This window comes from Danio aesculapii, chromosome 7, assembly GCF_903798145.1.
Source record: "Danio aesculapii chromosome 7, fDanAes4.1, whole genome shotgun sequence".
In the NCBI taxonomy this organism is placed as follows: Eukaryota; Metazoa; Chordata; class Actinopteri; order Cypriniformes; family Danionidae; genus Danio; species Danio aesculapii.
This window is the reverse complement of record NC_079441.1, coordinates 62520355-62536749: the sequence shown is the minus strand read 5'-3', so window position 1 is coordinate 62536749 and position 16395 is coordinate 62520355. Positions and strand designations below refer to the sequence as shown.

At 34.8% G+C, this 16395-nt stretch overlaps 1 protein-coding gene across 2 annotated transcripts in view; it reads left to right on the top strand.

The window, feature by feature from the left end:
- Nucleotides 1-698: 698 nt before the first annotated feature.
- Nucleotides 699-16395, top strand: part of ano1a (anoctamin 1, calcium activated chloride channel a) — a 115027-nt gene continuing 99330 nt past the window's right edge. For both annotated transcript variants that reach the window (XM_056462313.1, XM_056462312.1), the window contains exons 1-2: nt 699-925; nt 13116-13273. In XM_056462313.1, the coding sequence (XP_056318288.1) occupies nt 13172-13273 (102 nt within the window). In that variant the 5' untranslated portion in view covers nt 699-925; nt 13116-13171. The remainder of the gene's footprint in view (nt 926-13115; nt 13274-16395) is intronic.

Genomic DNA, 16395 nt, shown 5'->3' with positions numbered 1-16395 from the left:
GTAAAATTTTTACTCCTGGCACTTTTGCCAATACTGCACAGAAACCATACTGTGGGTCCAGCGATCACACTTTCAGTGCTCATTTGTAGACTTTTGTGTTGTTGGTAAAAAAAAAAATGGTTTGTCTAACCCCTACTTTGTTCATTATTTGGTCAAAACCAAAGTGTTACTTGTGCCTCCCCATAACACAAAAAAATTAAGAGCACTTTCCTGCTGCTAAACACAATAACCATAGCTGGACTATAGCTGTAATCACACACAGTCATTTAAACTTTCATTACTTTCATGTGTAATTACCAAATTGAGGTTTTACAGATCGACACCTAAGAAGAACCAGTCCTAACTAGAAATATTAACAGTAAAACGACCAGTAACAGCCATGTTAAGACGTGAAAATCTGCATTTTTTAGTCATCTGATGTTTCTAGGTTTTCAATGACCGTGGAAGACCTTATAGTGTCGCAATTCACGTGCAAATCAAGCATCGTGACATTAATAAACATTACATTTTTGTCAATTGTATTCAAAACAGCGTGTGCGTGTTAAGTGTGTTTACCATTCATCCTTGTGTATGCTAACCTCAGAGAAAACATTTACCTTACAATTTAAACTGTAAATATATATTTTAGTCGGCTCCCTGCCTGCCCACATTCCTGACCTGGTTTGATAGTAAGGGTAACACCTATGCACATACGTCATATCAGTGGTGTGCACGCGGTATTCACACAACGCGCATATAAGTTGCGTTTGCGGCGAATCTGTACTCAAACCATGGTCATTTTTTGCTAAGGCGTCGCTGTTTGCGAGTTACGAGACGGAAAGATATTTACATGTTCCTGAGTGGTTGAAAGGTAAACAAGAGTGCTGGAGCAGGTGAGCTGGAGACAGGAGCTGAAGAGCTGGAGTGATTTCTTTTCCGAGCACAAGTAAGATTCAACATTTTCATACTTATTCTCGCCTTACGACGTGAAACTGGCTAGTTTGAGGATTTAATTGTGGGTGACTTGTAAATATTAGCATATTGTTGTCCTTCGGGAAAGTTTTGACTAGCCTTTTTGATTGCCGATTCAGTGTTGCCGGTGTAAATGTCAGCTGATCTCTGTTAACTTTAATCAGTCGCTTGGGCGTCAGTGTTGTGGTGGAAGCTTTCTGGATAAAAACACTTGTTAACGCGCACATTAGAGCTATATGTTCAAATGAATGAGACTTTATTGAGAGCATAATTTAAAATGGAATTTCCTAATTAAAATAATTAATAATTAAATAATAATAATATACAGTTGTGCCAAAAAGTTTGCACTCTTGCTGCAAAAAAATGTTTTTATTTATTAATTAATTAATTTATTTTACCAAAATATGAGTGAAAATACAAATGCATGTTATTTATTTATTAATTTAATAATAATATTAATAATAATAATAATAATAATAATAATAATATACAGTTGTGCCGAAAAGTTTGCATGGTTTTTGCTGCAAATTTTAATTTAATGATTATTTTACTAAAATATAAGAGATAATACAAAATGCATGTTTTATTTATTAATTAACTTAGTAATAATATTAATAACATTAATAATACACAGTTGTGCTGAAAAGTTTGCATGCTTGCTGCAAAAAAAAAATATATATATATTTTTTTTTTACCAAAATATGAGCGATAATACAAATGCATGTTTTCTTTATTACATAATTTATTATTATTATTATTATTATTATTATTATTATTATTATTATTATTATTAACAAAAATAATAACAACAATAAAATAATAATTTACAGTTGTGCCGAATGGTTTGCATGCTTCTTGCTGCAAATAATATTTATTTATTTATTTATTTATTTATTTATTTATTTGACCAAAATATGAGGGATAATACAAAATGCACGTTTTATTTAATAATAATAATAATAACAATAATAATAATAATAATAATAACAACAACAACAACAGCAACAATAATAATATAAAGTTGTGCCGAAAAGTTTGCAGCAAGAATTTTTATTTTTTTATTTTTATTTATTTATTTATTTATTTGACCAAAATATGAGATAAAATACAACATGCATGTTTTATTTATTTATTAATTAATTTAATAATAATAATAATAATAATAATAATAATAATAATAATAATAATAATAATAATATACAGTTGTGCTGAAAAGTGTGCATGCTTCTTGCTGCAAAAAAATAATTATTTTTTTTTTACCAAAATTTGAGGGATAACTTATTTAGGTCAGTTCTAAATAATAATGAATAAAACTTGCATTTTGTATTATCCCTCTTTTTTTTTTTTTTTTGGTTTAATAGTAAACATAAATAAGTAATGAATTTCCTATTTGTCCTGAACACTTAAACTGCCCACTCTTCTTCAGAATAATCCATCAAGTCCCACATATTCTTTCGGGGGATTTTCTGTTCCAGCTTTTCACACTGAGATTGTGGTCAAGTTGGTTTTATATTCGCACATTGGACTTTTTTCTTAATAATATCGTTTCATTAAGGTATTCTTTTCTAATTCTTAACAGGGAAATCATATTAGCAGCCAAGGACTATCAAAGTACAACATTGTCCAGTTACTTAAATAGTGCTAATGCTGTTTTGAAGTCATACTTGCATGCGATTTCTGAACATATATTTAAAATAGCTCGTCACAAGTTGCCACTGTTAAAAAAAATGAACAAAAATGTGAATATAAAACCCAACTTTACCTCAGTTGCTCTGAGGACTTCTATGAAACTGTTACAGAAGGTTGAAATACTTACAATTTGTGACATTTGTTGTGACTGCTGGGTATATATTTCTGCAAGAGGCATTTTTGGCTTTGGGCAAGAAATTCAACTTTAAAAAGAAAAAAAACTGATTGTTTTGATTTAAAATGTATCAGTCACATGATCAGAGTAGTAAATGTACTTCCTGCTTGCATATCTATAAGATGTAAGAGATTTGAATTTTTTTTGAAGGGTCACGGTTGTGACTGCATGGTACACTGAAAAACCCAACAGTTAACTTCAATGAAATGAGTGTAGTTAACTCAATTTACTGAAAGTTGATTCTACACATTTAAAGAGTTTTAAACTCAGTGTTGAAGGTAGTGAGTTCATTAAACACCTCATTACTTCAACTTAAATGGAGTAAGTTCACAGTACTCGTATAGATTAGTTTTTTAACTCAAATGGTTTGTAGCAACTGGTTTCCTTAAATGGTTTGAATTGCCTTAACTTATTGGTTTTTACAGTACTCCGTTGGTTAGAGTTCTCTTCATTTATTGGGTTTTATTGTGCTCAAATTGCTTCATTTACTCAAATGGATTAAGTTCACAGTACTCATTAGGATTAGTTTTACCTTTAACTTTTTGGGTTTTCCAGTGTAGTATAAAACATTGTTTTGTTGTTTGCAACTAATAACAATTGCAGTGCAGTGCTGAGTATGCTCTTTCACATGTCACTATTGTGTCTTAGTATGAAACTAACCAACATAATATCAAAGGAGGCATGTAGATTATGTGTTATAGGAGTAAAATGCATATTCTTAAATTGCAAGGAAAAAAAAAAGAAATTTAACGGGATAGTTTACCCAAAAATGAAAATTTACTCACTTTGTACTCGCCCTCAAGTGGTTTTGATCTTTGAGTTTCTTTATTGTCTTGTACACAAAATAAGATATTCTATAGAAAGCTAAAAACCTGTAATCATTTATTTACATAGTAGGAAGCATAAATACTTTGGAAATTGATGATTGCAGACTTCCAACTTTTTTCAAAATATCTTCTTTTGTGTTCAACAGAAAAAAGAAACTCAGATTTGTAACAAATTAAGGGTGAGTAAATGATGACTAGGCCTGTCAGAATAATCAATATATCGACTTATCGCACAACACATGGAAATGTCCTTAATAATTTTTGGTGATGCAATAAATATCGTCCATACACAAACAATTCTAACCACATTTTAGCTGTTTGTGCCGCCTCTCTATTGGAGGTATCAGTATAGTTACAAAAACGACTAAAATATTTACTATCAATTTCTATGGTATATTTTAATTTTATACTATCATATTTTATACTTTCATATTTTCATGAAAATGGATCTGGTACTTTTTTCTAGTTCTATTTACCTTGGACAGTTTTAAAAAATATATTATTATTATTGTTTAGGAAATCCTTTCACATTCCGATTCCAATACCTGATTATTAAATTGTTAAAATAACTATAGTTAAATTAAATATTCTTAAGAAAAAATATTATGTGCTGTTTGGAGAATTGTACTTGCATCATGATGCTATTATAGTTTAAAAAAATCATTTATCACAGTAGATTTTGTTGCTGTATATCGTACTACAAAAAATAGATATCGTGAAAGGCCTAATGATGACAAAATTGTCACTTTAAATTTAAACTATTTCATTATGGGCCCCGTCCCACCAAGAACCCTTGTTACTCAATTCCACTATTACTATATGTCCAACACCCCTGTCGCCATCTACTGTAACAACATGACAACAACTGATTGGTTCATTACCTGTCAGAGCTTTCCAACATTCAATCACTTTGGAGAACTGAATATTTGATTTCAAGTGTGGAAGCCCCATCACCAGCATTCGCATGTAGCCTCTTTGTTGGTCAAAGAAAGATTTGTTATTTTTGCACTTTACATTTTTTACAGGTTCGTACATTTGTGTATGTTTTATAATTAGTTTCACTCTTAAAATGGCCAAATCTACCATTAAACACTTTTAAAATTGTAAAATCTTTACTATTAATTAAATTCACTTGAGTAAAAAGTGCATCAACTGTTGTTGTTGTTGTTGTTTTTTAGCCAAAAATAAATTGTATAGGGCAAAATGATCATTAGAACATTAAGTAGAGATCATGTGCCATGAATACATTTAGTACATATTCTACCATGTATATAACAGATTTTTTTTTTATTAGTAATATGCATTACTAAGACATTTTCTCAATATTTATGTTATTTTTTGCACCCTTGGATTCTCTAATAGTTGTATTTTGGACCATTTTAAACCAGTAGAAAGCTTATTTATTCAGATTTCCGATGATGTATAAATCTCAGTTTAAAAAGGGACCCTCATCACTGGTTTTGTGTTCAACATAACGTCTGTAAGTATTCACAGCCTTTGCTCAATACCTTTTGCATGCACCTTTGGCAGCAATTACAGCCTCAAGTGTTTTTGAATATGATGCTACAAGCTTTGTACACCTGTCTTTGGGAATTTTGTCCCATTCCTCTTTGTAGTACCTCTCAGGTTGGATAGGAAGCGACGGTATTCAGCCAGAGATGTTCAATAGGATTTAGGTCTGGGCTCTGGCTGGGCCACTCAAGGACATTCACTGAGTTGTTGTGAAGCCACTTCATTGATATTTTGGCGGTGTGCTTTGGGTCATTGTCCTGCTGGAAGATGAACCGTAGCCCCAGTCTGAGCTCAAGACCACTCTGAAGCAGGTTTTTATTAAGGATGTCTGTGTACATTGCTGCATTCATCTTTCCTTCTATCCTGACTAGTCTTCCAGTTCCTGCTGCTGAAAAACATCCCCACAGCATGATGCTGCCACCATAGAGGATATTAGCCTGGTGATGAGCAGTGCCTGGTTTTCTCTAAACATAACGCCTGGCATTCACTCCAAAGAGTTCAATTTTAGCCTCGTCAGACCAGAGAATTTTCTTTTCTATGGTCTGAGAGTCCTTCAGATGCATTTTGGCAAATTCCAGGTAGGCAGTGGCTTCTGTCTGGCCACTGTACCATACAGACCTGATTGGTGGATTGCTGCACAGATGGTTGTCCTTCTGTAAGGTTCTCCTCTCTCCACAGAAGAACGCTGGAGCTCAGACAGAGTGATCATCAGGTTATTGATCATCTCTCCGACTAAGGCCCTTCTCCCCGATCAATCGGCTTAGATGGCTGGCCAGTTCTAGGAAGAGTCCTGGTGGTTTCAAACATCTTCCGCTTATGGATGAGGGAGGCTACTGTGCTCATTGGAACTTTCAGAGCAGCAGAAATTTTTCTGTAACCTTTCCTAGCCTTGTGCCTTGAGACAATCCTGTCTCGGAGGTCTACAGACAATACCTTTGTCTCCATGCTTTGTTTTGTGCTTTGACATCCACTGTCAACACTTGGACCTTATATAGACAGGTGCATGCCTTTTAAATCATGTCCAATCAACTGAATTTACCACAGGTGAACTCCAATTAAACTGCTGAAACATCTCAAGAATGATCAGTGGAAACAGAATGTCCCTGAGCTCAATTTAGAGCTTCACGGCAAAGGCTGTGAATACTTCTGTACATGTGATTTTTCAGGTTTTTTATTTTTAATAAATTTGCAGCGATTTCAAAAAATCTTTTTCACATTGTCATTATAGGGTATTGTGTGTAGAATTGAGGAAATAAATGAATTGAATCCATTTTGGAATAAGGCTGTAACATAAAAAATGTGTGGAAAAAGTGAAGCGCTTTGAAAACTTTCCGGATGCACTGTATGTAAACAGGTATATATAAAAGTGACCCGAGTTCAACAACACATCATTTACATAAACCAACGTTGATTAAAATATGCACAAACTTAAAGCTGGGTTATAAATTAGTTTAATTAAATCTAAATTTACACGTTTTAACCCGACGGTTAGGTTTATCCTAGGTTATCTTAGTTTGACAAAACGTTGGACAAACCAGCATTTCGAGTGTACCAGAGCTTAACAAACCTGCATTCAACTAGTGTTCCTCAGGAACTGCCCAAAAGCGCATCGGATGTGAGGAAGAGGAAGAGCTTGTGTGTATCGTAGTGATGTAGAGATGTGTGTGTGTGTGTGGTTGGTGGGTGAGATAAAAACGCATTCGCTCAGATCCCGTCCACCGCTTCATGTAAATACTCTACAAACGCTCGCGGAGGGACATCCGTCTCTCTCTCTTTCTCACTCGCACACATACACACACACCGCGAACACGACACACAAGTTCCGCTGTACTGTACGGTCAACCTGGAAACTAGAAACACCGCACATTTGCGCCAATGAAGGGTGAAGATGATGTAAATACTGCGAGGAAAGATGAGGAGGCTGACGGCTCGGGTGAGTTTCTCACATTTTGGATTCCGATAACTGACCGCGCGGTTACTATTTAAATAATGATAACAAAGATCGACAGATAGGCTGTTGAATTGCTTCGTGTCTAGTCCACCACCCAGACAACATTATTTTTTAAAGCATGCACAGATTGTTTTGCAAGGTATTTTATTAATAATGCATTTAAGCAATAACCTGTTAACTGCGGTGGTATTAATAATAAAACAATACTGCCATTAAAGTCAGATAAGCTGTGTAGACATTTAGCTTTGCGTTTTATTAGATGAGCAGCAGCCTTCTGTGGGTTTAGAGCAGTCACGCATTGCCTTCTGGCAATCACACACACTCACTCACACTCACTCTCTCACACGCACACTGACTGAGCACATGAGGAAAATCCATCAGCATCATCTTCACCTGAGGAGAGAGATGCTGTTCTGAGGAGGTGGTGCATGTCATCCTGAGCTGTCAGAGGGGATTTTCCTATTTGTGGGGAAAAGGAGGCAAGGGTTTTTAAAAGAGAACTGTTTATGGTAGAAAGTTGACTTAAATCTTCAGGGATTTTGTAGAACGTGGGCATTATACATCAAGTAATTTTCCATATTTCTTTGATTATGATTCTTGAGGTTCAGCTCAGCAACTCGGGTGAAGCGTGACAAGTAATTTTCACGATTGATTGGTCTTTGTATACCACAAGACAAATTGTCTTGTTTAATGATGCAAATGAAGTATGTTTTCCTTTGTCTGACATTTGTCTAATTATAGTGGAAGCTATCAAACTTTAATTATTTTTGTTATCTCTACAATCGACAGGCAAATGAGCATGGTCCTTTTAAACTGAAAAAGAGTTAATGCACCCAAAAATGAAAAGTTTGTTATTAATAAGGCACTCTTATGACTTCTTGAATTCTTATTGAATTCTAATCAGCTAAGAGCTTTGTTTATCTTCAGAACACAAAATAAGATACTTTAGATGAAACCCTAGAGCTCTCTGACACTTCATAAAAGCAATAGATTTGAGAAATTCATAGACAGAAATGGTTATGTGACCTTCAAAGTCAAGAAAAGGAACCAAAACATTCCATGTGACTTCAGTGGTCCAATTGTTATCATACAGAGCTCCATGAACACTTAAATAAATAAATAAAACCCTATAAAACCGATTTAGATGCCTTCTATTTTTGGCTCCTTTTATGGACTTTGAATGTCGCATGACTATCGCTGTCTATGGAGGATGAGGGAGCTTTTGAATTTGTCTAAAATATCCTAATTTGTGCACCGAAGATGAACAAAGATCCCAGGGGATTGAAACAAGAGGGCGAGTAATTAATAACTGAATTAAAATTTTTGAGTGAACTAACCCTTTAAGCCTCTATAAAGATTATAAAATGTGATGATGGGATTTAGGGATTGCATGGTGACTTACACATTATTGGGGAGTTAGATTATTTGTGAGGTTCTGTTTGAAACCTTTCGTTGCTTGTGTAGTGGAATTTGTCAATTTTCAGCTTAAGGTGAAACACACAGTTCAGCCCAAAATGAAATCGTTATTAATTAATTTACTCAACAATGTGCCATCTAAGATTGCATTTTTTTTAAACTGAAACTGATCTTTGGTGATTTTATAAAATGCAAGTCACCTTCTACTGCACTTCTACAACATTATTACCCACAGGGATGCACAATTAATTTAAGGAAATTTTTATAATGTGCGTTTTATCAGTACAACCAACATGATCTCACGGCAGTTCATAAATTTTTTTATTTATTTTTATTTGTACATTTTTGTGTTTTATTTTTAGTGGCTAGTTCTTATGAATTCATACGATCTAATTCGTACAATTTAGTATGATTTTCTTATCCTCCAATGACGGTTGGGTTTAGGGGTGGCCCCTTTTTAAAATTGTACATTTTTGTTTGACTGAACGTGTACGAAGTTGTATGAATTAGCCACTAAACTGACAAATGTAAAATGGTTATGTTTCCTCGTGAGATCAGACCGGTTCTGTATTCAGCAGTAAATCTCCAGAGGGAGCAACGTTCACTACAGAGAGCTATTTTCACGGACAAGCTAGACAATTTTTTTTTTTTTTAATTGATGCAATCCTTAAATTGATAGTCATTCTTCAATAATGACAGCTGTTTGCATTACTTCTCAGTGAACTCCTCTCTGTGTTGGGGCTACATTTGAAAGCATGTGAAAATACCACATTTAGTGATTGTGTTTTTTATTTTAAACTCGTCTCATAACTTGATTTGAGTGATTGAAAAAAATCTTTGATGATTTATTTGAGGTGATTCTTTGGTTGTGTGTTTATTAGTCATGCTGAATCAAAAAAAAGCAGTTAAGTCCTCTTCTTTTGTGGCGAATGTACTACTGATCACAGAACCGTGTTTTCCTGACAACGTGCATGAGAATCACATCTTTTGCTGAATTACGATCTCGATATTTTTGAGAAATCGTGCACAATGTGCAGTCCTAATCCACAGTCTCAGCAGACATCATAAATCATAAAACTGATTTGAGTTTGATATAATGTTGATATAACTGTTTGAGAATGTTATAATGCAGCTATGGCTCACATGGTGTCTGTGCTCTCAGAAATCTGCAAATTTTTTAGGCAATCATTCAATTCAATTCAATTCATGTTTATTTATATAACGCTTTTTACAATGTAGATTGTGTCAAAGCAGCTTAACATAGAGGTTCTAGTAAAGTCTGAGTTAAAGTTCAGTTCAGTGTGGTTTAAATTTCACTGCTGAAAGTCCAAACACCAAAGAGCAAATTCATCCATGTGCAGCTCCACAAGTCCCAAACCAAGCAAGCCTGTGGCGATTTAGTCTGTTTATTTAGTTATGTAAATCAGTGTGTGTATTATATATATATATATATATATATATATATATATATATATATATATATATATATATATATATATATATATATATATATATATATATATATATATATATATATATATATATATATATATATATATATATATAAAATATGCGCAGTTGTTTATTTGATTTATGCACAATACAGTTTGTAAGATAATATTTTCTATAGTATGAGAGACCTGCTTTATCACACATGTGATTCTAATTGGATTTGCATTGTAAACCTTAAGTTAAAGTTATTCAAAACTAGCAAAAAATGTCTACAGATTCTGTCTGGCCGTCCAATGCAGTCTCACAGCAATTCATAACTTTTAGTTATGTAATACTAACCACTATAATTTAGTGGTTAATTTGCTTATTACTAATGAAATCGCTTGAATTTGCCACTTTTCTGATAATAAACATTCACGTTTTCTCGTGAGATTGAGCTGTGATGACTGACTGAAATCTAATCTATTCCTAATAGGCACAATCAGGAATGAAGAGCTGTGTCACTGAATAAAGCAAAAAATGCTTCATGTTAACAAGATGCAAAGGTCTCTGATGTCCCTAGAGACTTTATGCGAAGTTTCAGCTCAAAGTACCCCACTAATAACTTTTTATAACTCTTTAAAACGGATCCTTTTAGACTTGAATCTAATGTCGTGTGCTGTTTTGTTGACTGTCGTTTTAAATTCAAATGAGATTGTGCTCTTTTCAAAAGAGGGCGGAGCTACAAGCGCCTAAACATCAATATAGCAACAGATTCAAAACAGGACTAAACATTATCTCTGTGAAAAACTAGTAATGTCAAAAGTAGTGGCTCAGAAAAGGGTAGCATATGGAGACAATAGCCACAGTTCCACTGTCGGGCCAATGCAAGCCAGGGTTTGCATTTTTTATGCAAACCCTGCATAAATTTTATCGAGCTGGGCCGGGCCAATCACCCGGGAGGTTGAGCAGTGAGGCCAAAATCATGTCGCGTTTCCACTGTCAGGCCAATAACTTGCAGCGCAGCACGCAAACCCCGCCCTCAGAATGCCCTATGAATCAAACGTCACACAACCCAAAAGCACACCATCGCATCATCACGAAACGATTTAAATGGAGACAACCGAAAAAAGCAAATTACATGTTACTGTACAGCATTAGGCAACATTATGTGTCTATAAACATGGGCCTTTGTATTTTCAATAATTATGTCCGTTAACTGGCGGACAGACTGTTGGCATTTTTTATAACATTCTTGTTTCGGCAGAATAGCACATCTAGTCTGATTCTCCCCAAATCGTAATTTTAAATCATTTAAAATATTAAATATCATTCTGATAAAGCTCTACATTATCACGTCATACAAAAACATAAACACTTGTTTGAGGACATAGAGCACGTGCAGTTTTTCCCAATCCATTTATAAATCAGTGCAGGAGTGGATGACAGAAAGGAATTGAAAGATGGTTTCACTCACCCAAAAATACTCTGTTTGCACGATTTGATTAATCGTATGTAATAGCATCGTATCCAAATACTTTATAATTAGTATTTCAAAACTCCTCCGTTGTTTGTTTTTAGAAAATATCTAAAGAATTTTTTTTTTTTGATAGGCCTTTGTAAAATGAAAGTTTAAAAAGGTTTAACATACTAGTATTGTACAAATCTAAATTGTTTTAGCTTTTGTTTGTTTTAAATTGGTTTATTATTATTCAATTATTGATTATTATGATTAATAGTCATGCTATAATGATAAGTGTACCATCTTACAGTATTGTTTGGATATAGCACAAGAATGCAATATCTTACCTGAGTTTTCTACTTCTGGTGGTTGGTGAGTTTAGATGGGTTCAAAGTGAAACATGTTGATCGTCTTTGGTTATCAGCCTAACTTCATTGATCTTATTGATGGTTTAGATGGATTACCAGCTCCTGGGGTGGAGATTGATTCTGGACATTTTCATTTTACTCCATTGGACCGGTATCAATCTAGCCATTCCAAAACCAATCTTGACTGCCTTATGTTAATATGACAGACAGACAGACAGACAGACAGACAGACAGACAGACAGACAGACAGACAGACAGACAGACAGGCAGGCAGGCAGGCAGGCAGACAGACAGACAGACAGACAGACAGACAGGCAGGCAGGCAGGCAGGCAGGCAGGCAGGCAGACAGACAGACAGACAGACAGACAGACAGACAGACAGACAGACAGACAGACAGATAGATAGATAGATAGATAGATAGATAGATAGATAGATAGATAGATAGATATTTTAATATTTAGGATGTTTGTAATTATTCCCATAATTTCTATGTCCGCAAAATAATATTATTTTTGTGCCTTATTTATTTAACCCATTCAAATTCATATATAGAGTAAAAAGGGGAAAAAAAGACATGCTGACATTATTGCAGTGACAATCCCCTTGGAGCAATCTGAGGTTAAGCGCACACACACACACATACACACACTTGTATCCCACATTGACCTACATATGCATTCTAGGGAGAACATTTGTGCTTTGTGAAGCTCATGTTTTTTTTTTTTATTTGAGATTGAATGTTTACAGTATATTAACCTGTTGTAATGCTGGCCCCTTTTTAAGGACATTCTATTTATTAGGCTTGAGTCAAACACTGGATTTTTTTTGATGAGTGTATTAAGTAAAATGAAATGCATGTGCTTTCTGCTGCTGTGTAATTGGGTTTGAAGGCATTATTGTTATCAAGCCTCTTCAGCTCTTATGTATGCGTTATGAAGAATATATTGACTCCTGCTGCCCTCTTTGTTTTCCTCTGGAGAATTGATCTATAAAATGCAAATGAAGTCATTATTGTATTAAAACGCAATTCTGAGGCTAAATAAAATGGATTTTGTTTTCAAAAATGCAAACTAAAAAATACGAAGCCGTGAAAATAATATGAAGTGTGTGTATGTGTAGCACTTGAGCACTTTACCAGTTTTAGTTTTGTTCTTATGCCTTATTTTGCATACAGATTTGCTAATAAAATTCAAACTAAACTTTACACAAGCTGGTAATTTGCAATTCCGTGACTCAGAGAATGTTTGAGATTTTTTTTTAGCCTTGCATTTTTGTCATATCGCTAAGCAAAACTCTTTGCGCTAATGAAAATATGCATTTCCTCTTCAACAGGTGAGAAACTCTTGGGTTTCAACAGCACTGAGGAGCAGCCGTCAGGACAGGAGAGCATGTGGCGAAATGAAAAGTATGAATCTGTCCCGTTGGATGTGAAGGGGATTGATGAAGACAATTCTAAAGGCACAAGGGATTCTTTATATCCCAAGACTACTGTAAGTCTTGACAGATGACAAAAAATACATTCCTCTGCACACATTCTGTCTTGTTTTTCATTCCAGAGATAAAGACGTAATACCAGTTTCACTTTAAGCTCTCACCTGTTTCCTGTCTTTCTAGTACGGCATTATTTGCAAGGCAAATTAAGGACACATATATGGGCATTTGAATGCTTCAGTTTACACTTTTGTCTCTTGGAACAGGTGATATATGAAATTAAAGCTGGGGAGGTTGAATTACATGCATATTCCCATTTGCATTTCAGTATTGTGAAGCAATCTCTTCAAAACACCAATTATCTGTTTTCATGAAAAGCTCAAACTTGCCAAATGCAACGCTTTTAGAGCACATTCGGATTACATTATGTGGCCTCAACTCTTATGTACTTGAAATTGATCATTTCTTACTATGTTCTTATTGTGTAGATAAAAGTTTTTACATTGTAGTTATGATTGAGTAAACACTACGTGACGAAATTCTTGTAGCCTATCTAAGTTTTAGGAACAAATAATAACTTGACTTTTAGTTGATCATTTGGTATCAGAAGTGGCTAATATGAAAGGCAAAAGCCTCTAGATCCAATCATCTCTGCAATGTGTCAAATAACTTATTAGTAAAGTCATCTGGAATGACAAAGACTGCGTTCTTGCAGGACTCCCAGAGTTCATCAATATTCTTTGCATTCATCTTCAATGCCTCCTTCATCTTACCCCAGACATGCTCAATAATGTTTATGTCTGGTGACCGGGCTGGCCAATTCTGGAGCACATTTACCTTCTTTGCTTTCAGGGACTTTCATGTGGAGGCAGAAGTTTGAGAAGGAGCACTACACTGAAAAAAATGATGTCTGCAAAATTGTTGCAAACAATTTATGTGTTTTATTTAAACAAACAAATTAAATTTAGTAATGTTCAACTTAATTTATTTGTTTTAATTCAGCTCAAATAAATTGTTTATAACACTTTAACAAAAAAAAATCTTAGTAAATCCAAGGAATCATCTTTGAATCATGTTTGTGGTTTGTAATGTAATGAGCAGCACAAATATCTTGATTCATTAGGCTGTTGATGTTGCCATCCACTCTGCAGATCTCTTTTGCACACCCACCATGCTGAATGTAACCCCAAACCATGATATTTCCTTCACCAAACTTGACTGATTCTATGAGAATCTTGGGTCCATGTGGGTTCCAGTAGGTCTTCTGCAGTATTTGTGATGATTGGGATGCAGTTCAACAGATGATTCATCTGAAAAACCTTCTGCCACTTTTCCAAATGATTAACTATAAGTCAAGTTATTATTTGTTGCTCCAACAACTGGGATCGATGACAAGACTTACACCTTAACCCACTCTTAAACCTACCCATACTACCAAACTGGTCCCTAACCCTTCCTCCAAAGCACAAGAAGTGTTCTGCAATACATTATGAACACGGTAAGTACTTTGTATTTACTTTTGATGCAAGTACATAGTAGTTAAGGCCACTTTGTTGTGCTCCAGATGGTGTAACAAATTTAAACATTGGCCATTTTGCGTATTCTGCGTATACTGAAAAGTATTTTGCATGCTGAAGGTGTATTTGAAGGTCTAAGCAAATTTACAGGACAGGCTGGTCACTTAGAAGTACCCTCTGCTAATCCTGAATGACTTCATACAAATCTATTCAACCATGTGTTTAAAGAAACACTCCACCTTATTTTTTGAAAATAGCCTTCTTTTACAACTCCCAAAGAGATGAACAGTTGAGTTTTACCCTTTTTTTGAATCCATTCGGCCAGTCTCCGGCTCTAGAGAGAGCACTTTTAGCTTGGCTTAGCATAAATCATTGAATGACATTAAACCTTTAGCATCTCTCGCAAAAAGAGTTTTGATAAGTTTCCTATTTAAAGCTTGACTTTTCTGTTGTTACATTGTGTACAAAGATCAACAGAACCACACCATGGCTGCAGCATGTGCAGTGACATTACATTTATTGTAATGTTTATTACAGTGACATGATTATTATTCAGTGACATGATTATATATATATATATATATATATGTGCATATATTTCCATCCATATTGGTCTAGGACAGGGGTTCTCAAGCTTTTTCACTTCAGGGCCCACTTGTTTCTCCGATCAATTTTTGAAGGCCCACCTGTCTGACATTTTCTCTAAAATGTTTGTATGAAATGCTCATTTAAACCTTTATTTGTGTCAGCACCTGTAGCCTAGTGGTTAAGTGTGCCGACATATAGCACCATGGTGCTCATGGCGACCCGAGTTCAATTCCCGGCTTGAGGTCCTTTGCCAATCCTTCCCCTCTCTCTGCTCCCAATGCTTTCCTGTCTGCAACCTCTACTGTCCTTTCCAAATAAAGGTGAAAAAACCCTAAAAAATAATTATAAAAAAAAAAAACCTTTATTTATTAACACTGTCTGTTGGCGGTTGAGTTTGCAGCTGGATATTATTGGGAGATCGCTAACCAAAACAGTGAACAGCTCCACCAGAGGCCGTCTGAAGCTCATTTGCAAGTTTATTTTACAGTCTATGGCAGAAACATCATTGAGCCTCACTAGATCCTCCTGTATGTGCGTGCATCCTTTATAAAACATTCACAGAACATTAATTTGGACAACTATGCAGATTAAATGAAGACTTTCACTTTACGCAGTTTACTAGTTGCAGACATGCATGTACTAGTTGCAGGCACAATCATGAGGCTGTTTTTGCACCGAGTTTAAGTAATCAAACAAAGAACAGCAGAAAGTGCATTACTTCGATCATTTTAATGTAGCACTGTAATAATGAAATCCAAAAATTTTAGTATAATATTGAGACTTCATTTTAAGAGTATATTTGAGAGTTAATCTCGCGGCCCACCTGCAGGATCGCTGAGGCCCACTAGTGGGTTGTGGCCCACCAGTTGAGAATACCTGGTCTAGAAAATAGCAACTTTTCTTTTTCCATCAGTCTCTGTACAAGATGTTGCATTATACATATTTAAATGGATATAATCACATTTGTGATGCCAAATAATAATAGAAAAAAGCACTTGCAAAGAAGAAAATCTATTTTTGCATCCTTATTGGGAGAGTACATTGTTAAAAGGCTTATCTCTAGTTATATTTTAAAT